This window comes from Falco punctatus, assembly GCF_963210335.1.
Source record: "Falco punctatus genome assembly, chromosome: 10".
Classification (NCBI taxonomy): Eukaryota; Metazoa; Chordata; class Aves; order Falconiformes; family Falconidae; genus Falco; species Falco punctatus.
The window spans coordinates 14795108-14822109 of NC_137590.1; the positions used below are offsets into that span (position 1 = coordinate 14795108).

General features: G+C 44.8%; 2 protein-coding genes across 11 annotated transcripts in view; both read right to left on the reverse strand.

Annotated features, from left to right (window-relative positions):
* Positions 1 to 782: 782 nt before the first annotated feature.
* On the reverse strand, positions 783 to 11224 carry PCMTD2 (protein-L-isoaspartate (D-aspartate) O-methyltransferase domain containing 2). The gene is made up of 6 exons (XM_080404030.1): positions 11081 to 11224; positions 7616 to 7950; positions 6224 to 6326; positions 4255 to 4426; positions 3159 to 3282; positions 783 to 1659 (listed from the first exon to the last, which is right to left on the reverse strand). Exons 2-6 carry the CDS (start codon positions 7920 to 7922, stop codon positions 1277 to 1279), a joined length of 1089 nt encoding a protein of 362 aa, XP_080260156.1. The 5' UTR covers positions 7923 to 7950; positions 11081 to 11224; the 3' UTR covers positions 783 to 1276.
* A 198-nt stretch (positions 11225 to 11422) lies between these two features.
* MYT1 (myelin transcription factor 1) overlaps positions 11423 to 27002 on the reverse strand; it is a 124866-nt gene continuing 109286 nt past the window's right edge. For all 10 annotated transcript variants that reach the window (XM_080404003.1, XM_080404006.1, XM_080404004.1 and 7 more), the window contains one exon: positions 11423 to 26969. In XM_080404003.1, coding sequence (XP_080260129.1) covers positions 26829 to 26969 — 141 coding nt within the window. In that variant the 3' untranslated portion in view covers positions 11423 to 26828. The remainder of the gene's footprint in view (positions 26970 to 27002) is intronic.

Here is a 27002-nt window from a genome sequence, read left to right on the forward strand (position 1 = left end):
CAGAACTGCAGAGTGGAAAGTCCTCCTGTATGACACTGTTAAAACATCTACTTAATTGTTGCAGGAATAAAATAACTTACCAAGTCGATCAGCTTCATTCCACCTATGGTATGCTCTGCATACCCGTGTGCACCTGTGTGCGCACAAGTTGTATTCTAGCCATCCTGCTACAGCAGAGGCACACATGTGGGAACACCTAAGCACTGCATCAATTTGGCTTTCTAGACTGTTTTCAGGTTCTACACCCTCTCCACAAAACTACATTTGGCTTTTTAACCAGGACACAAGCTACTCTGCTCAGGCTAACAATCTGCACCTCACTCTGTTCAGCCCAGCAGACGTAAGTTATCTCACACAACAGCAAAATTGCAGATTTTGCTTTCAGCATCAGTTTTTATAAACTGACTGCTCTGCATCTCCTCTTTACCCTCTTCCCCATTCAGAATTACTCTGTGAACACTTCCAGAGACAACAGTCACACCCTGACTACCCTAGCATCCTGTCAAAGCTAATCAGCTTTGCAATTCTTCATTTGCCTCCATCACTTTAAAAAAAAAGACACACACAAAAAAACACCCCCTGTGCATCTCAGACAAGTTCACTAGAACAGGTGTTTTCCATTAAGAAAACCAATATTCTGCAAAACATTTTTACCTTTTACTGAAAAATTATATATGGTTTATAAGCAAAACTGAGACCAACCAAAGTGGAGCTGATGCTTTCCTTCTCGTTCAAAACCTGGATGCCTCAAGGGTAACGCCATAAATTCTTTCCTTTCTGTAAAAGTTGTGCTTTTTCAGATTACTGGAAGAAACAAGATTTGCCAGGTTAGTTTTCACTAATAATCTTCATCCTCCAATAAACGCATACCATGGTAAACACATGGCAGGTTTAGTGGGAGGAGTGCAGACAACAAAGGTCTTTGGGGAACTGCTAAGAATATTTAAAACCTGCAATTCAGTAGAGCAGCTGTGAGGTTTTTAGAATATCTCTGTGCAGTTAGTTTCAGGGAATTAAACCCTTTCCATAAGCAGCTGAGCATTTCACCAACTTGCTTCCTAAGGAATTCCTGCTGTAGAATAAAACTATAGCACACAACCGAGAAGAAAGAAGAAACTCAAAAAAGCTATAATGTTTAAGTATACAGCAGCCACATTCCCCAGCTAGCCTACTGCCTTGGGTGGTCATATTAGCAGGCAAGCAAGTGGTATACATTTGTCAAGCCCTAAGTAGTACTTTATTTTCTGCCTACTTCCCACTTTCTAGAAGAAGGAAATTACTTTTCCCTGTAATAAAGCAGGTAATATTTCAAAGGGTCAGGCAAAGGCAGACTCAAGACCTTTTCTCTCAGAAAGTTTACAGGAGGATCTGGCTTTAGTTCAGAGGGTTTAGTTTCTTCCTCTTCTCGTCTCTCATCCTCGATATCCTCACAGTTGTTGTTATCATCTGATGGGTTGGAGATACGACTAGCGAAGACCTCTTTGTCCAAGAAAACAATAGTTTCCATGCGACGGCGACGCACACGTCTTCGTTTAAATCTTGGGGGGTTCTTCAGCCCATTTCCATTTTTGCTCATTGTTTCCTGATGTATAATTTTTTTAATAGTTCCTCGGATGGCTATGCGAGCCAGATCCTGGAGGCTGCGAACAGCCACTGGGGCTAAAACAAAATGAAAACCATGAACAGATATGGAGAAACTCCCCTCAAGAGTACTCATAGGAAAAGTTGTATTTGCTCAAATAAAATCAGGCCACTTGAATTCCCTGCTGTGATTACAAAAACAGCTCTATTCAACTCCTGTCAACTCAGATAAACTGTATTGTAACTTTCCAAACAAAATCTAATTATGCATTTCTCTCATTAACTGAAAAAAAAAGAATGGGATGAAAGAGGAGTTTCATATTTTGATGTCAAGTCCTCACAATTATTTTAAGATAAACATGTCTTAAAGATTATAAGAATGCAGACTTAGTGACTGAAACTGTGACTGTTTAATAACTTCGGAAAAGATATTTTCCTACTGTAGATAACTAGACCTGAAGTCTACTTAATTCTTCCATAAAATGGTTTTTCTATTGTGAAGTTAATTCAGCTTTGCCAAGTTCTTCACTTATAAAACATGAGTACTATTTATGCTCTTCAAAAACTGCTTCAGACTTGGTGGGTGAAGACAGGCTAGAAATCATCTGGTAAAAGTAATTATAGAAGCATACAATAAGTTATTGTATTAAAATGCCTCCCACATTAATGGTTTGGAAGACTGTTCTGTCTTCTGCACTTATTTTCTGCCAGCCCATAAATGCATAAAATAACTCATGCAGCATAAAGAAAAAAAGAGTACAGATGCACATGCTTCCATGTACTAAAATGAATTAAAACTGAAACAAACAAAACCCCTGTCTTCTACTGACACACTTCTTGCGACCTGAATGAAGGAACCATAAAAAAATAACATGTAACATATATGCAAGTCTCACAACAAAGCATGCTGAAATACACACTTTATGAACTTTACAGCACTATAAGGACTGCTTACTGAGCTGCTTTTTGTCATGCAAAGACACCTTTCCAGAACAAGAACAAAGCCTCATTAATCTCTTTATGGAAGTATCTCTGTCTTCATGTGTTCTTAAGACGTCTCTCCACACTGATGGCTTAAAGATTGAGGCCACTGCATATGACCTGCATTTCAAACAGCTAACCAAAAATTGCACAACTTTTATCCCTCAAGTTCCAGGTTCAGGGTTAATTCTGAATTGCTGGACAGTGAAAGCCTTTGAGTATATATTATGTTTGTTCAAAGGTACTGCTTGTGTATTTTCCATGACAGTACGTGATTCAGGATTAAAACAGATGTCTGCATGTGCAAAAACAATGACCAAACACCCCACAAAGTTTAGGTACAGTTTCACAAGAAATCATTTGTACTTAGAATCTATTTTATGCATTTCTGATTCTTGCACCAGGCCTCCACAGATATCCTCAAAGACAGACTGCAATCCAACACAGGACTTAGACAACTGTTCAAAGAAGGAAGCAATTGGAAGTAATTTTCCTCGAAAATATCCATAGGGATATTACATCTAAGGAAGGAAGGTGCAGCTTAGAGCCAAACAGCAGAAGAAACCTCCCCCATACTCAAGAACGTCTGTACTCACGCAAGTGAACAAGCCTTGATTTTCCTGAATCTGCGTGGTTAGGCTGAATCAAAGGAGCAAAAGAAACAGCAAGAATCTTCTTGGTCTCCCAGGCAGAAGGGCCAGTACGAGTTATCTTAGTCAACTAAACCAAAACAAGGAGATTATTGTCCATTGTGCGAACTATAGTAAGTTTTCTGAACAAAAAAACCGAACAAACAACTTTTCTGCCCAGACAAGTGGTTAAAGTACTAGAAGCTCCAACAGTAAGTTAGGTAATAAGGAGAAATACTGGTGAGGTTTGGGGTTTTTTTTGAGAAAAACTGAACTCCTTACAGGATTAGCCCCAAGTAACTTCATCTGCTGCGACAGAGTATGAGCACTGGCAGTTTGGGTCACCCTGCTTTCCCACGTCTTCCTTAATTCTGAATTCTAGAACAGCTACATGTGACCACTGAGAGAACATGTCAGTCACTGATGAACATGCGCTCTTGAAGGAAGTCTGCAGGTCACTGGCTTTGTTCCAGCTCAAATCTCACAAATTAACTCACTGCACAGCATCTCACTGGGAAGAAACTCTGCTCATCTCAACTACCCTGACAGAGGAGGTCAGACACCTACACCTCAGCCACTCAAGTCCATTAAAATAGCACACCTTTACACCAAAAAGATAATATGAATTGCAGTCTTGAGCTCACACACAGGACAGTTTTCTACTTTTACTGAAAGAAAAAAAATAATCCACTGACACTTGTAAATAGGGACAACTTGCACACTTTGATAAGCCAGTTAGGGTGCAAAATGTATTTTTCCATTAAGTATAACACTAGATTTGTAACTTGAACAAAGCCTTGTTAGATTTTTCTGCTGCATGGAAGTACATGAGCAATTAACACCAGACTGAAATATGCAAAAGACCAGTAGAACAATTAATTTCTTAAATATTATCAAGTGTGCAGAGTTCAGTTTCCACTCATTGTGAAAACTGGTGCACTTAATACTTCAACCTGCTACAAAAAGGGCAAACTGAAAGAAAACTGAAGGAAAAGCTGTTGACTAAATCGAGATCAGAATTAAGAATAACTCAAAGAGAAATATGAGTAGAAAGGCACTCAACCTTCTCTTCTAGAGGCATGACAAGAATTCCCCCAACTTTCAACAGGTTCTTCATGTAGTCTTCATGTTCCTTCTGTACTCCAGCACCACAGTAAACACGGTCATACTGAGTGCAGTCCGGGGAAATCTCTAAACAATTGCCGGTAACGAAAGATGGCTCACAAAATTCAAATCTGAAAATGAAGATGTGTATCGTACAAGAATATTACAATTTATCAAATGAATTACTTTCATGATTATGAAACAGTGATAAAAGCACTTAAATAACCCCAACAGTTTCACAGGATTTCTCCTTCAAAGCCCATATATTCTAGATGTTAACAGAACATACCACAGCCAGAAGTCTCAAAACCACAGAACAATGAAGTGAGAATCATAGATTACAATCTCCAAAGGATAAGGATGCATATTTTCAAACTTGAGCTGCAAAAAACTCTTCAGAACAAGGTATTTTTAGTCACCTGATGCTGACTCCATTATAATATGCAAGTATAAATATTAGACCTGCAATGCCAAATATTAAAGTCCTGCACCAGGTTTGGTGGGGTTTTTTTTGTTTTCATTTTCAAAAGCTTTTAAATGGTTTTCAGATGTTGTGGGGAACTAATCACCTGATGCTTCAGAACTATGCTTTGCTGAAGCCAATGGAAGTTTTGCCGTTAGCTTCAAAAGAACTGTGATTTCACCCTTCAAAAAAAAAAATTTTTGCCCATAAACACTTCTGATTCAGTTTAAAACAACAATGAATGATTCTACGATGCTTCTGGTTCTCTTACATGCTCCAAAACTACCTAAGTTTTAAGCCCTACATTAAATAGCTGATTTTCATACAAGCTGTACAACATATCCATTCTTCTACTGGTATCTTGGGAGGCAGCTCAGTATAGCACCTATTTATTCCTAAACACTTCCTGAAGCTTTCTGGTTTTGTAAAGTGTGCTAGACATTCAGAGCAGCCAGCTAAGAGTTCCTGCACACGGTGTTCTAACAGCATAATCCAGCAGACATTTCTCTCAGCAATGCCAATTTTCCACTCATGTTGACTTTTGAATTCAGCTCACTTTTGCTCCATAGCTGTATTTGTCTGGAGAGAGAAAGAAAAAAAATGTCTTCCTTAAAACACCTACACAAACAATAGCAATGTGACTCTGGAAAAAAACCACCATCATCTATGTGCAACCACCATCCACACCGAAAACTTTCGGTCTGCTGCCAACATCAAGAAAATACAGCCCTCTCATCAGTAGCTCTCCAGTACAGCAGTAACGGCACAAGGCTGAGTGGTTTAAATTCCAACGTGTAATGACTTTAATTTTCTTCCTCCCATGAGAGGAGGGCTATCAGGTATCCAGAGATGCTTCACTTCCCTGTTTGAACAAGCTGTGAGATGGATCCAAAAAATATGACAGCTACAACTTTTATTGCTGAGGTTACTATTGGCAATGGTTATCTTGCTGGAAAGTTATTACTTGTGACAGCAGCAAAATAGGTTCCAAGGAAGAACATAAATCAAATCCCAAGTAGTTTTAGTACCAACTTAATCATCATAAAACTACCTTCATATTTTAAAACACCCTATTTTTTCTTTCTTCTCGGATAAAACATTCTAGGCCACCACAGAAATCAGTTCATATTCTTCTGACAACCATGCATGTTCTCAGATCAGAAATATAACAATTATTGTTATTTGCAAGTTTCAGGTTATTTTAAAATGCATTTGCAGGTAACAAGTAACCTCCTTCAGCTTCCTCTAAGCTCTAAAACAGCAGCGCTGCTATTGAAAACACTGCACAAATTTCTGAAACACCCCCACAATACCCATCAGCTTCGAAGGTCACACACTGCAGCTCAGGCAGCCTAAGGAGCCAGAATCCTCAGATTACCCTGAATCCAGAGCTGCCACATGGGAGCAAGAATGACATAGAGCCAAAGGCACAAAATAAATTCAAATGGGCATTCTACATTCTTACTTGTCAAAGCTGTCACTTGTTTTAATGAAGAAGTCCAATTTCTGCTTCGCATATTCGATCACATCGGAATGAAGCTCCACACCATGGTTAACACCAAAAGGACCTGCAAATTGAGAACGTCAGGATAACGGTTACAGGCAACGACACAAAATCCAGCAGGATGAATACAGTTTTGGTTACTTCTTGTAACGGATCACTCCTCGAGTGTCAGACAGCCAGCACTTGCACAGGGTCACCTATCTTAGTACTACAGTGGGAACTGCAACCCTATACCTGCAAATTCTGGCAGAAAATGAGGCCGTTTTGCAGAACTGATCTTGAGTCATTTGCTCTTAACTATGCAGGAAATTCCTCTGTAGGATGGAAACACTGATACTATTAATGACCACCTGGAAAAAATTCCAATGCAGAACAATATCCTGCATATTTTGAAGATTTTTTTTTTTTGAGGGACTCATTATGTTATTTTTATAACCCCTTGCTGATATCCTAAAAACCTCCTCAAAGGAATCAGGAACAGTAACCACATATTGCACCTCAAGTAACAGCAAAAATGAACTGGAAAATACAGCAGTTTTAGCTCTCACACTTTATTCAGAACTGACTTGGTAACTTTTCCCAAAATTTGAAAGAATTCAAAAGGCCTAGAGTTACATATTGGCATCCTAGGTAATCCCAACAAACCCAGCAGAAACCCACGAATGGGAGATGGCAGCAAGGCTCTATCCTGACAACATACACTTCAACAGTTAAAATTCTTGACGCTCCCACAAAAGGAAAACATGTACCCTACAGTCATTCGCTGTCTATCCTGGCAGCACAACTGCTGACTATAACACTTAAGGGTGAATTGCAATTGTATAATTGCACTTTGATGCCTTGCTTTGAGCCTACGGTAGATGTGGTCACAGTTAGTTCCAATGCGCTTTCCAGAGACTATTCCCACCTCTTTGTTGGTAAGTCAAAACTGGATCTCAAACATGTTTCAGTCTAGACAGGACAGTGTAAAAACAAACAAGGCACAGAGCAGCTGTAGTCACAGGTTTCTGCAGACATCTCAATTCTAGTTTAAACATGGCACTCCTGCTTTGGAGCTGTGCTCTTGCTCAAGGGGCAAAAACCCCAAGTTTACATCCAGTCCTGCAGAAACCCACTAAAGCCACCTCTGCAATCATATTGTTGCCTGTTCTGAACTGCCACAGAAATCTGGATCCCATCCAGTTCCATAGAGAAGGCTGCAAGAATCCTGATAAATTGGCCAGTTGGATTACTGCATTCTTTACTTTCCTAGCTACATTTCAGCTTCATTACTTGAGGAATGCTTCATTCCCAATCTCAAAACTTTTCTTCTAATCTAACATAAACAGTTAACATGACTGAAAAGGTATTTACCCAAGATGAGTCCAACCATAGAACTCAGATAACCAGTGCCACTGCCAAGATTCAAAAATGACAGCCCTGGTTGCAGATCCAAAGCTTCCATCACCTCAGAGTAAATGCATGGTGCTGAGAGATGAATATTTCCATGCTTCCATGCCAAGTCCTTGTAGGCATTATCTTTGAACTCTTCTAGGTAGTAGTCTGCTCGATCAATGGCTCGGAATGCCTGCTCTACCAGTTCTGTCCGGATGTATTGTGCCTCCTTCAGGTTATCAATTAATTCATCGTTATCTTCTCCTGCACTCACTGCACCTCCCATCTTCAACAGTTTTCTACAAGCACTAAAACTAAAAGATAATAAACGAAGGTGAGGTATAAGACACGCACTTCAACACTAAATTATGCTGCCGTATATGAAGTACTTAGAGACACACCTTTAGGTACTCTAAGGACCACCAGCAGCAGAACAAAATTACCACCAGCACTCCCATTAAAACAATGAAAAAGAAAAATACAGCAGATCTGGCATTTAGTACCTGACACTAGCGGGGAAAATCGCAATAGACAATTCAAATGTGCAATGCCTGTCTTCAAACACTACCAACATTTTACTAGCATGTCAGCTTTTCCCCTGAACCCTTTTATACAAAAGGATTGTTCTAGCTCCTATGCTTATAGGTCACTTTTCATTGCAAATCCAACCAACAGTGCCACTTTGGCTCGCCTGTCAGAATTCTTGCCACATGCAGACTTTCTACCTCTTATAGTATCAAGGGGAAATTAAGAGACTAAAATACAGGCAGCAAGAACCAGAAAAATCTCAAATTACATTTTCTTTGAAAATCATCAGATGCTGATTTCACAGAGGTCAAAAATATTCAGACCTAGAGTACAAGCTTGCTTACTTCAGCAATTGCACTTTCACACAGCTCATCTTTAGAGCCTGAGCCACTATCATTAGTAAAGCTCTTAACAATACAGACAGCATCTGCAGAGAGAATTTCCACTGAAGCCTGTGGAATTTCTTAGGTCCTCTTAAGTCCTAGATGAGCTAATCCCCAACTTGAAAACTCTTCAGTGACACAGATTTATGAATTACAAAATATTCTGGCTTCACCAACATGATCATCTCCAGCAACCTATTGAGTCTTGTTGGTTTGGGGAAAAGAAAATCAGGCACCTTCCTTGACTCTGCATTATACCAAGCATGGCTATATACTTCATGTAGTAAACTATCTACAGGTTGTAAAGGAAAAAGCACAGAGGGAGAAGAACATGGAAGAACTTTATCACTCAAAATTTATCCAGCTTTTCTTCCCTTCACATATCTTAAGAGGAAAAAAAAACTTTTCAGAAAACAAAAATGCATTTTAAAAAAAAATCACTATTTACAATGCCTTTCTCTGCTCACAATCACAGAAGCAGCAGCTTTGGAGTTCATTCCTGGAATGAGAAGATCTACCTACAGCTAAATTATTGGGGTTTATTTGCTACATTCAGCAAGAGCAAATTACACACTTTCATTTTCAGAGGAAACAAAGAAAAGCTACAAGAGTCTAAGGAAATTTCACAGTTATTCAAATAACATATCATCCTGATTACCTGTAGAGACACATAAAATAAGACATACTTAGGCAGGGAACTTGAGCTAGTTTTTAATACATTCACGTCTCACACGCATTAATCCAGTTCCAGACCATTAATAAAACTTTTTTTAAAAAAGTACCACCCCTCTCCTTTCTGTAGTTACTCCTTCATTTTCTCTGCAAAAAATGAATGTGTTTTATTACTTCACAGTGGAAATGTATCAAGTTGAAGGCTCACGTGGTTCATCAGCCAATTTGATTCTTTCTTCTTTTTTTCCTCCTCTTACATACACCACAGCTCATTTCATCTGCACATATAGGATTGCTTATACCATTGATCAGTATGCTTTATGCAACATTTTGCATTAAAATACTCTCTTCCCCAAGGGTATCAATTCCCTTGACCTTCTTTTGTATATTTTGTTCATAGGCTTGCTTCTTCCTTCCACTTGAGCAATTCTGCTACTAAAAATCTACAATTTCAGATTTAAAGCGTGAATAAAAATGTGTGCCTTTAACAGTGTTCCACTTTGGATCCCCAACAAATTCTTTCTGATGTATGCAAGCGCCACTGGGACAACTGGTCCGACCTGGTTTTAGCTCAACTATATGATCAACAACTGTTACTCCATGTTGTAAAACATGGAAGACATTTTTCTAGTGAGATTAAGGAATATCCATGTTGTGACAGGCATCAGTCACTTCTGAAATACTCAGTTTTACTGGACCCTAGCTTACTTGCAATAAAATGCACAACATAGAACTCTGACCTTTAAATTCCTCTTTGGCTAATTCCACACCTTTGTTTAACCTTGTTTCCCTTCTCCTAGTGGAAGTAGCAAACAAGACTATGAGTAGGACTTATTTTTAACAAACTGTTTAAAACAAGATCCTCTTCCTCCACAATTAGCCCAGTTGGACTTTTCACACTTCTAGGTAAAGCACGTATTTCCATAAATTTGAGCAGAGCCAAAGTTCACATGCAAAAACCATTATCACTAGCTGATCACAACACAGGTACCAAACCAAGCAGCCTTTTAGGGCTGAAACATCCCTTCAATTGCACATTGCCATCTTCCCCTTTAAGAAAAGCAAACCAGAAAACCAAACAAGTCTGACATGAGAAGCTGCATTCAGACGCCTGAAACAAAACACTGAAATTAAAGCAATTTCTTCCAAGGCAAACACCAGCAGATGCACAAGGGAGGACTCAAAACAACATACAAGGCACAACAATGCAGTTCTTCACCCCAGCAGATTTCCAGGGTAATCCCTGCTCTGACATAATACCCTCAAGAAGGAATAACAAAGGTGAGGCTATTTACCGACTGAAAAAAAAAAGTTACAGTTAGCACAAGCTTTCAATCCGATCCTTTCTAACCCTCTCACACAACAAATTAAAAAGCCCCGCGCCGCACAGCTCCATCACTACCTGCGTTATCAGGCTGCTGCGAGGAAAGCGATAGAGACGAGTGGGAGGAAGGTCTAAGGCAGCCTGACGTTGATATCCACTCACACACACACACTCCCGCGCTTTACCCCCACCTGGGTGCCCCCGGTCCCCCCACAGGCCGCTGCCCGCAGCCCTCCCAGGGCCCCGCGCCGCCGGGGGAAGCACAGGCCGCCCTGACGGGGAGGCGGCGGGCGGAGGCCCGGCAGAGGGCCCTGCGGCCGGCGGGGCAGCCCGGCGGGGGCCCAGGGCCGGAGCCAGGCCGCAGGGCAGGGCCGAGGGGGGCAGCAGCCTGAGGCGGCGGCCCTGAGGCCGGGGCTGAGGTGAATTGGGGGTGGGGTGGGAGGCGGGGCTGTGCTGCAGCGGCCCGGTGAGGTCGGGTCGGGTCGAGCCGGGCCCTGCCGCACGTCAGCGGGCAGTCTCCTCGCCCTCCGGCCGTACCTGAGCAGCGGGTCGGTTCGATGCAGCCCAGCCCGGCGCGGCCCGCTCCACTCCCGGGCCCGGCGGCGCAGCCGTCCCGCCGCGCTCCGCAGCTGTAAACACTGCCCAGCTGAGCACCGGCCGCGCCACTGCGCAGGCGCGGCGCGCACCACCGCCGCGGGAAGGGGGGGCAGGGACCATACCACTGTTGCCCGGCGGGGGGCGCTCTCTAGGCTGTACCATGCCGACCCGGCGCGGGGGGGAAAGTTGTACCGCTGCCGGGCCCGGGGGCACCGCTGGATACCTGAGGGGGGCCCGTCCCAGTGCGGGGGCGGCCGGGGGTCTCCGGTCCCCATCCCAGCAGGAGCTCACCCTTCCCTGCTGGCACTGTGGCCTGAGTACACACAGGGCCTGCGTATGGGACCTACTTATGGGGCTTATGTATAGGGCCTACATATGGGTAGTGCTACTGACCAGGCCTTAATACAAACCACAGCACACAATGCACTAGGCCTACAGGTCAGAGCTAAGTACAGACCGGCCCTAAGTGCAAACTGGCTCTAAATAAAGCCTTGGTCAACTACTTGGGCTTATAGGCAGGGCCTAAATATTGACCAGAGCTACAGAGTAGGGCTAAATGCAGCTGGAGCCGACAGACCAGGCTTAAATATAGCCTGGGCCAGCAGCACAGGGATATCAGCCAGGCATAAATGTAGACCAGGTCTAAATACAAACTGAACCAACAGCCTGCACCCACTGGTCCAGCCGAAATACGAATGGCAGGGTGGGGATGGCCCTGGCTGGCTGCTGCATGCCCACCCAGCCGCTCTGTCACTGGCCGCCCAGCTGGGCAGGGGGGAGGACATGGGACAAAATGCTCCTGGGTCGAGGTATGGGCAGGGAGAGATCGCCCAGCAATTGCCATCATGGGCAAAACAGGCTCAGCTTGGTCAAATTAGTTTAATTTATTACCAATCAAATCAGAGCAGGATAATGAGAAAGAAAACCAAATCTTAAAACACCTCCCCCAAACCATCCCTTCTTCCCAGGCTCAGCTTCACTCTCCCTTTTCTCTCCCTCCTCCCCTCGAATGGTGCAGGGGAATGGGGTTATGGTCAGTCCATCGCACATTGTCTCTGCCGCTCCTTCCTCCTCACACCCTGCCCCTGCCCCAGCCTGGGGTCTCTCCCATTGGAGACCACCCTCCAGGAGCTGCTGCAGTGTCAGCCCTTCCCAAGGGCTGCAGCTCCTCACGCACTGCCCCAGCATGGGTCCCTCCCATAGCCCCTCAAGCACTGCCTGCCCCAGGGGGTTTCCCGTGGGGTCCCCAGCCCCTGCCCCAGCCCAGGCTCCTCTCCCCATGGGGCCACAGACCCTGCCAGGAGCTGCCCAGGGGCCACAGCCCACTGTGAGCATCCCCCTGCCCCGGTGTGGGGCCCTTCTGGGGCTGTGGGGGGGAAACTGTTCCACCATGGGCTCCATGGGCTGGGGGCACAGCCTGCCTCACCGTGGTCTTCATCACAGGCTGCCAGGGAATATCTGCCCCAGGCCTGGAGCCCCTGCTGCCTCCTCCTGCACCTCCTTGGGTCTCTGCAGGGCTGTTCCTCTCACGTATTCTCACTCCTCCCTCCAGCTGAAGTTGCTGTTGCACAAGGTTTTTCCCCCCTTCTTAAATATGTTATCCCAGAGGCGCTGCCACCGTCACTGCTGACCTTGGCCTTGGCCAGCAGTGAGTCCACCTTTGTGCTGTCTGTCTGGCATTAGCTCTATCAGATGGGGGGAAAGCTTCTAGCAGCTTCACACAGAAGCTACCCTGGTAGCTCCCCTGCTACGAAAACCTTGCCACGCAAACACAAAACAACTACACACAGACTAGGACTCTTATTTCCCCATCTGTCCCATTGCACACCTCCTGGGAGCATTTTCTCATCCCAGTGGCACTGCCTTCCCACAGCCCCGTACCCCCTACCCTGCCCTAATTTCTGGCTCCCAGCACAGGGCAACATTTCCACACCTGTTCCTTCAGGTCAGCACCCAGTTCTCCCAGTTCTCATCCCTTGCAGGACACCTCTGCAGCGATCCCTGCTGTGACAGTACATTGTCCCAGCTCTGGGTGGGATCGGGGCTTCCCAGGGTGCGGGAGCGGATGCACGGAGCAGCCCGGTGGTGGGAGCCGGCGAGGAGCTGGGGAGATGCCAGTCCCCAGCTGGCACACACCGTCCTTGCGCTGTAGCTGAACCTCTCGTGTGAAGCGTAGCCAACACCAGATGTTCTGATATTGTTAGTCAGGCTTGGGAAAAATCATGGGAACTTAGCAAAAAAACATTACTCTGGGAGCTAATTGATATTCTTCATTTTGAGCTTATGAACACCCAACTTGAACCACATGCTTGGATTTTATTATTTTTTTTCTGCAACCATAAATGCCAGATATAAATTTACTGAGAAGAAAAGAAGTGAGAAGCATATTCACCTGACACCAGGGGCTGGTGCTTAAAGGAAAAATGGAGTATTTAAAGCCTGTGACACTATCTGACTTGCCGTTCGTGCAGTGTCCCTCAGCACGATCTGGCTGAGCATTAAGCACCTAATTTAGATTTTACCCACCCACGTAGGCTCCTTCAATGGTTGTAACCAACATGGCAGGGCCTGACATGACATGGGGAAAAGGTAGATGCTGTCACCCATTTCAGACTGAGAAATTATCCTCTTTTAAAAGCGTGTGTGTGTGTTCTCCTGTCAGTGACCTACACAGCGCTGGCTGGGGCTGTGCAGTCCGTGTGACTGCTAAGGCTGTGGATCAAACAAAATTGTCTTGACTGGCCTTAGATCTAGGACTTGATACAACGTATGGCTACAAAATGAGAAGAAATAACCACATCTAGACAAGAGGCTTCTTGATTTAAGTTGTCTGAAGATGAATTGTGAAAGCAGAAAGAGCTATCCTTCTAGACACAACAAGCCCGCAGTGGAAAAAAATAAGAATTGCACTGGTAAATGAGACTCAAATAGGAGAAAGTGAATCAGCATCCAAGGTTTATTTATGCTTTAAGGTGATTATCTCAGCTCCCTTCATTAACATGATAACAGCAGACTCTGCGAAGAGGCACGGGGTAATACTGTAGATGTTTGCAGACAGCTGCCTGGGAGAATGGGATTATTCGTGGAGAGTGAGCACTGAAACTCCTCCTTGCTGATTCAACCAAAACAGGACGTGGCGATTGCGCTCGCCTGATCTTGTTTAATACAGAAAGCACTCAAGCGTAATGGCAATGCAGTTGAAAGCTGCAAATGCAGAACAGACAAACTCCTTACACGTGTGATTCCAGGGCTTCCGTTCAGCATCTGCTCCCCTTGCTGCTAGAGCCGCTTGCAAAATAGCAATTGGTTTATTTTTTGCACAAAAATTGCTAAAATGAAAGGTGGGTAAAAAATTTCCCATTATTGCTAGAGCAACTGTGCCGTAGGCAGGGAGCTGGCAGCAGCAGCCGAGGGGAGCACCGCTTGTGCCTCCCTGCAAACTGTTACTGAGGTGGAGGAGAAGATTCAGCGGTAGCAGCTGCTCTTCCAGCAGGTCCTCGAGAAGACCAGAAAGTGCTTGAGGAGTGTTTTAGGGATTCCCAAATATCCTGAACCCTCCCAGGTATATTCATGATTCCTTCCAGCCTTTCACTGCCAGGATCAGTGAGACTTGCAGCCCCTCCATCTCCAGACAGAGGATTACAAGAACTAGCCAGGAGAAGCACGTAGGGAAGGCACTTGCCCACGGCAAGTCCCCACCTCATTGCCTGTACCCCAAATGCCACGGGGCAGGGAATAGCTGAAGGGAGACAGTCACCCCTAAGGGACGGGTTATTTTTGGCACCTCAAGCTCCTACATGTCTCTGCAGCACGGGGCCCAAACCGCGGGCTAACAGAGGACTCCGCTGGGCTGTGCCTGGGCAGGCACACCTTCACCGCCGCGAGCTCACCCCAGCTTCCCACTGACAGCCACCCGTTCTGCTCCCCTAGGGGCTTTGGCCCCTCTGGCTTCTTTGAGAATACAGTTATTGCTGAAAACACCTCCACATAGGTCATAGCGCCGGGCTCTGGAGGAAACCAAAAGTTGTCTGATAATCTTGCAAAAATACCCACATTTAGAAAAACAGAATGGTTGGGTGTTTCATGATTTTACGGGTCTGTAATTGCTGATTCTTTGTGCTCCTTCTTTCCCCACTCTTTAAAAAGACCTTCCTTTCATCCTTACAGCTCACCTGGGGCTTTGTTATCCGTGAGTTATAGTCAGCAATAGATTAGTAAGTAACTTCAGCATCTGCGTTGTCTGCAAATGCGTGTGGGCAGCTCCCTCGGGATTGAAGAGCCCCAGCAGCATCTGAGATTGGAAAAAACAGAGTAGGATTGGGAAAGCAGGGCCTGGTGGCATCAGTTAAATCCCAGCATTATTATGTCTCTCAGGCATGTACCACAAGGTGTCCCCAGCAGTACAGGCATTGCTGCAGGGTCTGGCGGTTGCACCTCTGCATCTTCTCCTGGGCTGGGGCACTGGTGCAAGTGCAAGCCCTGTCCCTACCCTCAGCAACCCCCAGCTCTACAGTCTTAACAGTGAGAATCAAGTCTCCATCCTTTGTTAGCTGATACTTAATTGCTGAGAGCAAGCAATTTTTATGAGGTTAAGCTGAAGCTAAGATTTTTCTTGCTCTTTCTTATCTTTATTTCCCTGTTTTTTACAGTTTCCTCCTTCCTTTTTTTTTTTTAATCATTTTTAAATACATATTTTTAAAACACCAGCCAGCCTGAATTAACTTCTGAAGTCCATCTTAGCGATGGTCAGTTAAAATGGGATGTTTTTCTATATTTGAAAAAGCAAATAGTAAAAATGCATTTTAGCACCCCAAAGGCAGGGCCAAGCTCGTGCACTTAGGCAGCCTGACCTGAAGCCTTGTGATATAGATGGCCCTTTAAGTCAACAGCGTAATTTGTGAGTGACAGGATGACTCACATAAATTAAGAACTGGACAAGCATTAAATAGGGTTATAGTTTCACCATTGTCTTTATTTTGCAAAATGTGCCCCGTGGCGTTTTCTGGTCAGTTTGGCACTATACCACTTTCAGAAGCATATACTATATATGCATACACACACACACATGCATATATGTAAATACATGCAGACGTATGCATGTACACTAGTATTACTGTTAACACACTGACAGCAAATCACTTGAGATCCTCCTGGCCATGCAAAGGGTATGCGTGTGTGTGTGTGTGTGTGTGTGTCTCCTAAAGCTATCCTCTTGCCTCACTTCATCAAAGGGCTCTGTGAGTAATTGCTGAAGCAAGAGGAAGAACATATGTCTTGATTTCCACTGTATTGCACTGTGCATAACCACTGCCACTTGGAAAAAGGACTCGTAAAGACCTGGATTCATCTCACTTAACTGCATCATCAAAGGCAAGCAGCCAGGAGATGGTGCAGCCTGGCTGAGAGTGGGAGAAAGCATCACTGGAGGTCTCTGCTGTTGGGGACATACAGCAGCGAGGTGCTCCATCTCTTCTTGGTAGTGCCAGGAGCACCCGTGAGCCCCGTTCAGCATCCTATCCCTCCACTGTCTCGTTATGGCCCATCTGCCATGATTTAGGAGAGGGTTGCCAAATAAAAATCTCAAAAATCAAACTTTTTCTATTTACAGGGGAAGAAAATGATTCCTGGATCTTTCAAGTGAATCACGGATTAAATGAAATCAGTGGGTTTTATGGATTCATAAATAATAAAAATACAACAAGACAGCAGCCATATCATGTTTTCCTGCTCCTGCTTTGACTTTGGTAGTCCCACATCTCCTACCTGCAGACTTGCTTATCAGGCTGCACCAGCCACAACATGTGTCCATCTCCCCTTAAAAGCCCCAGGGGCTCAGCTGTACTGCTCGGAAGGCTTTTCCAAAACATCCCTCCTCCAGAAATAAGGAGACATCTTCCAATTTCCAATAGAAATTTATTCCTGGCCAAGATGAGCCTTATTTGATCTCCTACCCATATTATCCTCTAACTTAAATCATTTCCCTTCCTCCTACCCTGAATGTATTTATGAAGAGTAATCATATCCCCTCTTAACCTTTGTTTTTCTAGGCTAAACAAGCCAAGCTCTTTTAATCTCCTCTCCTAAGATAGGTTCTCTGTTCTGCTAATCACCCTGCCAGTCCTTCCCTGCACCTGCTCAGGGATAAATTCATCTTTTCTTTTTCCAAAGAGAGGTCCCAGAACTATTCCACACAAGGTTGTACCGACACCAGTACTAATATTTCTCTGCACCTACCAATCAAATGGTTGTTGCATGAGCCTTTTTGCACAGCAAATGTGAAATAGATACAAATACATAAACCAATAACTGTAACACAACCTTACTCGAGAAGATCACAGTTTTACTTGGAAGGGCATTCTGTTCCTTTGCATTTGTGGATCCCGGTCCTTAGCAGGCCTTAATCAGTGGTTTCCATATTTCAGTTACCCTGGATGAGCACCAGGACCTTGTGTTAAAGGAGGCACTGAGGGAAGTCTTGTCTGTGTTTCACTCAGCCTTTGCTCTCGCAAAACTCTCTTTGAAATCGTGGCTGAGGGTTTGAACTACAAAGATGCAGAGTCAAATGGTGAAAAGCTTTTTGCATTCATCTCTTCTCTTTTCAAAATGATTTTCCAGTTTTACTTGGGGTTTAATTAAATTTCTGTGACCCAGGCAGGGAGTTCAGCCTTTCTTGATTAATGCTCTTTTAGGTGGTTCTGATAAGAATTTAGCATCAACAATTGAGCTAACAAGCCCCAGTGAACAGTTTATAGCAGGAGACTAATTCTATTAACGCTTTGCAGTGTCAGGACTCCACTTTGAGCTTGCAGCTGAGAGGAGAGATGGGGGAGAGGGAGCAAATGTAAAATTTGGCAACTAAATCACCAAGATTCAGCTGCTTTGTGGGCAGAGCTCATCTGGAAACTATTTTAGCTGACAACATCAGGATTTCACCTGTTCTTTTTTTATTATTATTTTTTTCCCTCCTGGCTGATGCTCTGCACTTTCTTGGCTTATTGTGATAACGGCTGGGAATAAGGAGTGGAACTGAATGGCAGCATTGATAAGAGAAATGAAAGGATAATGCGATGGCATGATACTGGGGTAGGGCCTCTGCAGTTAGCCCTGCCCGTGCTCGATTTGTACTGGTGTACAGGATGGTCAGGACAAAGATGCTTATGCTGACAGTTGCAAATTAGTCTGTTGTGAGGGAAAAATTGAGGTTAACGCTCTGCAGAAATGTTTCTGTTACTTCTTGGTGACAACAGAAATACCTTGTAGGTCTGTGGTGATTCACGAGCATTTTCTCTCTCTCTTTCCCTTTCCTCCTGACACTGCTTAAGGTGCCACTAACGTCTCACTCTATCTGTGCTAAAACAGAGCCTGATGTCATTAAACTGTAGGGAGAAGTCTTGGCCAAGGTATTGCAGTGAATCACCTGTCCACAGCTTCTCATCCCCAGTGCCTGGAGGCCCAGCTTTGTACTTGTCTGTTTTGAGCTGCCCACAGACCTCACGCAAGCGTCTCCTTTGGGAGCCTGCAGAAGCCAGAACATGATTCCAGGGATGTTTTCTTTTCTCCCTTGGGCAATCATCAAGGATAACTTGAGTCAACCAGATAGCCTGGAATTTATGTGAAAACAAGGCGACTTGGTGCTCTCTGGGTTGGTGGCAGAATTACAGTCACACCAAATGGTGCAAGGTAAAAATCAGTGTCTGTCACTGCATGACCTGCAGTGCTTATCATTGCTTCTTGTGTTAATGGAGAGCACAGATACCTTTCTCCACCACTGGCCACCATCTCTCCTCTCTTACTTCCTCACGTTGCTCCCTTAGGAGTCCCACTTGTTCCTGCTTTGCCTGGCATCAGTCCATGTGGCTCTGCAGCTCTTCGAGGCTTTAGGAGGACCTGGGATGCCCATGGGCAAAAGGGCTCTTCAAAGGCTGGTGGCTGAGTGAGGAATATGGGCTCTGCAGAGGAGCTGCAGCTCCATCAGGACAGAATTCATCCAGCACCCTTCAGTGCTTTCCGAGCTGTTTCTCCTGCCCTTCTCAAGAACAGGGATGGGCACTAAGTGCTGCTGGAGCTGGTCCCCCCGCAGGGAGGCTGCAGCTGGGGGCTGCCTGGCAGAACTGGGTGGCTGCACCCATATATCCATCTATGCTGTGGTCCACGTCCCACGCTTGTGGTATGTGCCTGGTTTTATTTTATTTATTTTACAAAGATTCGATAAAATTATTTAGGTAATTTGATTGGCACCACTGTCAGGGTGGTTGTCAGGGGGGGATTAGCAGTGTCTTGGCCCCTCATCAGCAGGAGATGGCTGTGGGGGACACACATCGCCCATCATACACTGTCTTCTGCTCAGACCTTACCCACTGTGCACTTTGTTCAGGTTACAGCTCTTTGCTGTCCCTGGACAAAACCAATGACAAAATATGCCAAGTGGACAGACACCCTCCCTTACTCCCCCCTACCTCCCCCCACAATTTTTGCTGCAGCATCGCTGCAAATTGTAATTGTCAGTGGGGAAGCACACTCATCAGGGCATTCCATCCATAATCACTATAAAGAGGATGCGTATATCTAAGTCCTGGATGCTCCCCAATATCAGATCACAGCAGGGACTGAACTAATATCCATGTTCCCTCTCCTGAAAATGTGAAGACCCACTGAGAAATCATAGGCAAGGAAGGCTCTGACAATGCTCCCAAGCTCTCAGGACAAGAGGCAGCCAAAGCATTGGTCCCCAAAGGCGCCTGCCCTCGCGATGCTGCTGGGGCCAGGCTCGCTGTGGGAGCCACATCGTGAGCAAACAGCAAGCGCCAGCAAAGATCCTCCTGTCTTCATCTCTACAGCTGTTGGAAGTAGCCTCGTGCATAAAGGGCAGCGTCCTCATTAAATTTCGTGGAGGGTTGCCATGTGGCCAGCAGAAATTCTGTTTTGTTTTATTTCGATAAGCAGCACGATAATATATTCACCACCTCCAAACGTAATGGGGTGACAGATGGGAGCTGGGCTGTGGCTTTCATGGGAAAGGCTCCTCTCAGCAGGGAGGCAGTAAGTTTCCCACCTAATCTTCTGTAACCTTCAGACTGCTAACAACTGTAAGAAGCAAAGCAATGGGTAGTTATTAAATTAATGACTTCATCCCCAAGCCTATAATGAATATTTTACAGTTTTATCTCTCCACCCTGTAGACTGCTCTAGACAGACTAGACTGTTTATTAATCTAGCTTCTGGATTTATGTTATTCAATGGCTAAACATCCTCAGCACGGTTGGTCTGGGCTGTTAAATGTTGAAGCCCAAGAAGGTGTCCTCTGGCAAACAGCAAAACCTGAAAAGCTGATCCTTGATCTTGGACTTGATGAGCCTGAGGCCAAAACCAACTGCCTTGCAGTGCTAAGGCCAAGTTAGCCCCTGTTTGAGTCCAGACCATTTGGCCATTGCTTCATGCTCAGTTTGGGTGGACTCTAGGACTTGTGAGTAAAGAAGAGGCAAGGAAAAGTTTTGAGATATCCTGGCTTCAATAAGGGCATGCTGAAGTTAACCCGACCACAAAACTGTGGGGTCAGACACCATATCTTAATGTGGATAGGTCCTCCCAGGGTGGTCCAGCCCTCTGTGCTGGTTCTGGAGCTCAGGCAGAGCATATGTCCGTGCTCTATCCCTTCATGGCTTGTGTTTCTTCAGATCATCAAAGACAGTCACTGACATCCAAATAAAAGAACATTGCAGTTATATAAATGAAAGCAGGCTTTAATGCTTGTTATACTTCCTTGTTGACAGGGTCAAAAATGTCTTTAAATCTGATACTACCATTTTTACAACAATTGGTGATTTATTCATCCCCCTGAAAGACAGGGATGAAGGCATCTGGAATAACAAGAGCTATTTGTCTGAAGAATGCATCATCCGCATGCTTTCCTACAGCCTCAGTCCCACGAGCCCTTCTGTACAAAGCAGAAGGTCGTTTCAGGATATATCTTCTCATAAAAGTATAGAAGAAGTGAGTATCTTAACAAGTGCGGGCCAGAGCCTTTAATCCAAGCAAGCTGCGCTCGGTACCGGTTGGGAGGGAAGCAGTTTCCAGCTAGGGGCTAATCTGTTGGCTGCAGTGTCATCTCCAGCCCATCTGATTGCTCCCCAGCCTCAGCATTGTCTTCCTGCAGCCTAAGGGGGCTAAATTCGATGCCAAATGGCATCTCTGAAACGCAAAGTAGCCTTCTCTCCCCAGTAACCTGATGGAGAATGAGGTGACCCCCTCCCGACCCGTGTGTTTTTAGGACCCCTTGGCTGTGGGAGCAGGGTGAGATGGACCAAGCTTTAAGACTTCACCAGAGGAGCTCTGGGACAGGGAGAACAAAAAATGCACGATCATTAAAAAATGCACGAGGCTGGGAAAGAAAGCCCTTTCTGTGTACACCCAAAAGCCATCGCTGGAGCTGGTGGCTCTCTGGAAGAGGCTAGGAAATGTTGACAAATGGAAGGTACCACCTGAGCCCAAGAGTGGAGAGATGGGTCATTAACAGCTCGTAACAATTAACAATAGCATCAGCAAGGCAAAATGACGCTCTCGTTGGTCAATGGGTTTATCGATGCATTTAGAAACAACCATATGCTGACAATCTTTTCCCTTGCATCCTTGAAGCAAAAGACCTGCTCTCCTCTGCTGTTCAGCTCTCACCCTACATGCGTTGAAGGAGGCTTAAGAGCTCTCCTAAGCACACCTATAAACTGACAGTGTACCATCTTAAACCAATTCAATTCCCTTCCCTGCGATAAAGGACGCCAGTTCAGAGAAGATAACATCTCACAGTGATGGCTCCCAAAGCTGCAATTTAACACAAATCTAACCGCTCTATTATACAGCACAGCCAATTCGTTAAGAAAGGACAAGCGAGCATGTCTATTAGCTGTATCATCATAATCAAATATTGGCACAAGGAACTGCTTGGTGGTGCAAAGCCTAGCGAAACCCCCCATAAAACAATTATGTACCCTTCAGAAAAACAACATGCCAGCCAGTTCTGGTGAACCGTTGCATGGGTCGCCCTGTTTTTCTCCTTTTAAGATGTGCAGCCCTTTGTGGAAGGATCAAGGCCCCATCACTGGCCCTAAGGTGTCATCCAGCAGAACCTCAAAGAGACCTTGTCCTTGGGGCTCCTGCTGCACAGGATGGCTCCCGGGAAAGCTGGGCTCAGTCTCCAGCAGTCCTCGCTCCTGAGGGTGTTTCTGCTCAGGCATTTGGGGCGACATGGCATGGGGATCCAGGGCAGATCCTAAATCAGACTTCTCAGAGAGAGGAAAGCCAGATGCTGATAGAAGAACCTGGAGAAAGAGCTCGGGCAGAGGCAGGAGGAGTACTTGCTTTCAGCAGAGCCAGGAGTGCTGCAGCAAAGTCTCCAGCTTATCCCAACATGGAGATAAGGCAGGATGGCTGGTGTCCCAGGACACCTCCCGTGTGAGGAGCTGGGGCTGCAGAGGTGGGGAAGGCCCATTGCTGCTGCACTCACGGGACCAGTGTGAAGGCTCTGAACCAAACTGTCCCTCATGTCTCCACGGTGGGTCTGTCGCTTCATAGCTACCAGTAACTCCCAATTTCAGCGTTGGTCACAACTAGGGGAGACTCTGGGCCCAAAGTTTAATCGCTCTTATGAGCCCCTGCCTTACACATTTAATTGCACCTGAGATCTCTGTGCTGTGCTCTGCAGAGGAGGGGAAGAGGGCAGAGCTGGTAGCCCACTTGTCCACCACACTGACCTTGGAAACCCACCAGCATGAAACAAGAGCATCTACTGCACCCTCTCCAGGAGAGTCATCCTCTCCTTGACGATCCCCACAAACCTGTCCCAAGCCTCTGCCAGCTGTCCTGCCCCAGGACAGCTTGCAGACATCCAATGAAGACAGAAAGAACTTCCAATGAACACCCATGGCCATAAACATACTTAAGGACAGACTTTAAGACATCTTCTTTTTACCCAAAACTTTCCTCTAAATTTTTCTGGCTACGGTTCTTACCCTTTTGGCTCCACTTTAGTCTGCCTTTCCCTTTTGTGTCTTTGCGGTACGGCTACCCCTCCTGTTGTAACCCAGCAGCACTTGTGCCTCCGTGTGGGACGGTCAGGAAAGTTCAGGTCAGTTAATCAGAAAATTTAATTTCTTGGTGATAGACCTGCTTGAAATTCCCATTTGACCCAACTCACTCAACTCCAAATTGCCTTAATATGATTTATCTTATTTCACCTTGGAAGCTACAGCATTGCAAGACTGAATTTCGACAATTTCAGCAATGACATCTCTAATGCAGAGACCGGTGAGAAATTCTCTTCATTGCCACAGCTTCAAAATATAAACTTTTGCCAGTGAGAACGCTTCATTCTTCCAGGATGGCACTCTTTGAACATCACCATCAGGCAGAATGTAAGCGAGGAAATCTTGTTGACAACAACAAGCCATCTCCCAGCATTTTAGCTAAACTTCAGAGATAATTTGGCGAGGCTTTTTTTGTAAATCCAGGTGGGGAAAGCATCCATCTCTGTGTCCCATCCCAGGGCTGGCATCTCCGCTGCTCACACACCACCTCTGGGAGCATGAAGCTGTGGCATCCTGGGGATGCTGAGCGCTGGGGGTGCAGGATGCGACCGCTGCCCGGAGGAGCACTGCCTGCAGCCCACCTGCCTTGGGCAAGGGGCTCCAGCATCCGACCCAGCAAACACGTACCTCTGCTCAAAGTTGGGATTCTCCCCACTGCGAGATCTGAGGCACCCACCACAGCTCCTTATTCTTCAAAGCCTTCAGAGATACCAAACCTAAATTCCCCCCATTTAGCAGGCGGGGAGAGGAAGGCTTGGGTCGGGCAGTCTCTAGCTGCAGCTCCAAGACAGGGGGACACGCCGACCCTCCAAGCCATCGTGCAGGAGCAAGGACGAAGCCCACCGGGGACATGCTGGGGGCATTGGCAGCAGCTCGAAGAAAGACCATGGGAACTAAAGTCACAAACAGAACTGGGTTTTATTATGAAATAACCCTGCCAGTACATAAGGAAGTTCTGTCTGCAAAATACATTTCCTGAGGAAAGTAGATCACAGTATTCGTTTTCACAGAATAACATGTAGCCTGCTATAACTTTCAATGTGACTCTTTATTATTTAAATATTAACAGTATTCCTTCACATAAACAAGTACTCAGTCATCACATAACCAACACACAAACGACAAAATAAATATACAACAAGAGCACAGTTCATTTTTTTCCCCGACTTAAATATTAAATAAATAATAAATACAGAATTTTCATTTCCTGTTATCAGTGCCTGAAACAACATGAATGAAAAAGAAAAGAAAAACTGAAAAAGTCTCTCTTCCCCCTGGTGCCCCTGCCCCCGCAAAAAAACAAACCAAAAAATTATCAAAATGTCTCAGTTATAAAATATCTTTAAAAAAATTCCCATCATTAAAAGAATAAATAACAAAATATATAAAAAATAACTTGGTTGCATCAAAATTACAAGTAGGAGTTGTAGATAGGTTTCTTTATTTTTTTTTATTTTTTTTGGAATATCATTTTTTTATGGTCAAAAGTTTTAATTTTTAACTTTTTTTTTTTGCTTCTTTTATCTTCTTTTCTATGGTGCAGTGTCCAGTTTAAAATAAGTATAAAATTAATAAATAAAAAAGTTAAATAAATAGCAAAAAGTTAACATAAGGTGTTGTAAATATAAATTACATACATCTTGCCAAAATTAAATAATTTACAGGATAATTAAACTAACTACTTTTTTTTTTTTTCCTCCCCTCTTTCTTCCAGGAAGTGCAATTTCTCTACTTTTAAATACTAACTGAATTGCAGTCACAATCAATTTGGACTCTATTTACATGTTAAGAACATTGTGTTTTTAACACCTCAATTTATATTTTTCCCCTTGCTTTTGTATTTTTGCACTTGGAATGGGTTCTGAAATAAGTGAACTGATGGGGTCTGATCCTGCAAACACTTAAGGATGTGAGGAAACCCACCCGCGCCAGCTGCCCTATTGAACTCAGCAGATGGACTGATGCAAGTCAAGTCGCTTGTGAGCTTCGAGGCCAGATCCAGGGACCGCTGCAGTCACTGGGAAGCTTTCCACTGACTTCTCGGAATTCTGGATGATGCCCTAAATATCTGCAGGATTGGGTTCAAAGCAACACCACGGTCTTCCCTTTAGTAGAAGTTAGCAAAACCCTCCCCAGCTCTGCCTGCCACACCACCAGGAGGGATGCAGGATGCACCCCTCACTGGGACCCCTCGGGGGGGGGGGGGGGGGGGGGGTGCGCCCCTCTGCTTCCAAAGGGTTTGCAGCAGTGGGACAGTGAGCTCCAGCCGGGAATGGGTGTGGGGGAGAGCAAACCCGCGGGGTGACAGCCAGCTCCTTGCGCGATGGAGCGGGTGCTGGACAGCAGCGTCACAAAGACATTCATAGAGTTGTTCTTTAAGTGCACAGTGGGCTGCGTGTACCGAGCTGCTTACAAAATGCTTCTTTGGAAGAATACCCAATACCTGAATACTCTTTTTTTTTTTTTTTTTTTTTTTTTTTTGTAGAACAGTGCTTGCGCTGTGATTTTGCGCGAAACTTAGAACACCAAACCAAAAAAATACCCATTGCCCTGTGGATACCTGTAAGAAATCAACTACCAATTCACGGTTATGTAAGCACTTTGCTGGCAATCAATTAACATTTCCTCTTTTTGTTGTTTGTTGTTTCTTTTTTTTTGTTTGTTTGTTTTGTTCATCGCAATCTCAAACGTTCTCTGGCATTGATGTATGATCTCTGGACTGGCAGTACTATGCCACTGTAAGGATGATCACAATAATGAAAAGAACCAGAACTGTCATCAAACAGACTTCCAAAAAAATCATATACACCGGACCATGATACATTAAAGAATTCCTCTGTATGAAATATCTGGTATTGGCCTATTCATAATAGCTATTCTCATATTTAAGACAGACAAAGGAATACTGTAGTTGCAAACTCCAAAAGCTTCCCTGAGAACCTTTTTTCCATTGCGCTTTCCACTGGAGATCCAGAACTGCTCTTCAGATTTCTTTCAGAAAATAAAAATAAGCTACTTTATAATACTTCAGAGTTCCCATGCCCAGTGGATATCTGAACACTTCGGGGTTGGGAGGCCCAGAACAGGTTCAGATTTACAGGTAGCTTGCAGCTCCAGCACTTTTAGCAACATAGAACATAATCATGTGTGAGTAGGTGATCTGGACATAAGACCATAGACAACATGAGGGTTTAAGCCAGTCATATGGTAGTCTTGGATCAGACAAGACCCTGTTCTTGTAATGTTTTAACCCTTGGATCAACTCTGCAAGAGCGTGGCTACTCAGGAAAGATGCCTGCTCTTCACCAGCTACCAAGCCCAACAGCCTCCAGGAGGAGTTAACCTTCCATCCTGATCTACCTCGTGTTCCAGGTAGAAAAAAAAAAAAAATCCCACTTTTCTCAAGAAGGTCCAAAGTTAAGTAAACGAGAACATTGAGTTCGATCAGTTCCACGTCTCAGAAATGGCCTCTTGGTTACATTTTGGTCCTTTTTTTTTTTTTTTTTTTTAATTTCATTCATTAAACAAGTTTTCTAACTTGTAAACCTGAATACTTGGAGGGAAAGTTCCATCTTACAGTCTGTTCGCTTGCTCATCCCTGGCCCACGGCACTAAACCTGGATGCCCTTGACGGCTTGCTTGATGCTCTCCAGCAGGTCCTTGTTCTCTGGGTTCTGGTAGCACTCTTGGTTGGTGTACATGTCGGTCAGCGTGTTCACGTACGCATCAAAGTTCTGCTCACTAATTGGCTCCTGTGGTCAAAAAAGGCAAATAAAAGCATTAGT

Coding starts and splice junctions, on each gene's coding strand:
- PCMTD2 (XM_080404030.1), bottom strand. CDS start 7,922: ATGGGAGGTGCAGTGAGTGCAGGAGAAGATAACGATGAATTAATTGAT. Junction 6,327..7,615: donor TATGGTTGGACTCATCTTGG/GTAAATACCTTT, acceptor CTCAATTTGCAG/GTCCTTTTGGTGTTAACCAT. Junction 1,660..3,158: donor ATCAAGGCTTGTTCACTTGC/GTGAGTACAGAC, acceptor ATTTTGTTTTAG/CCCCAGTGGCTGTTCGCAGC.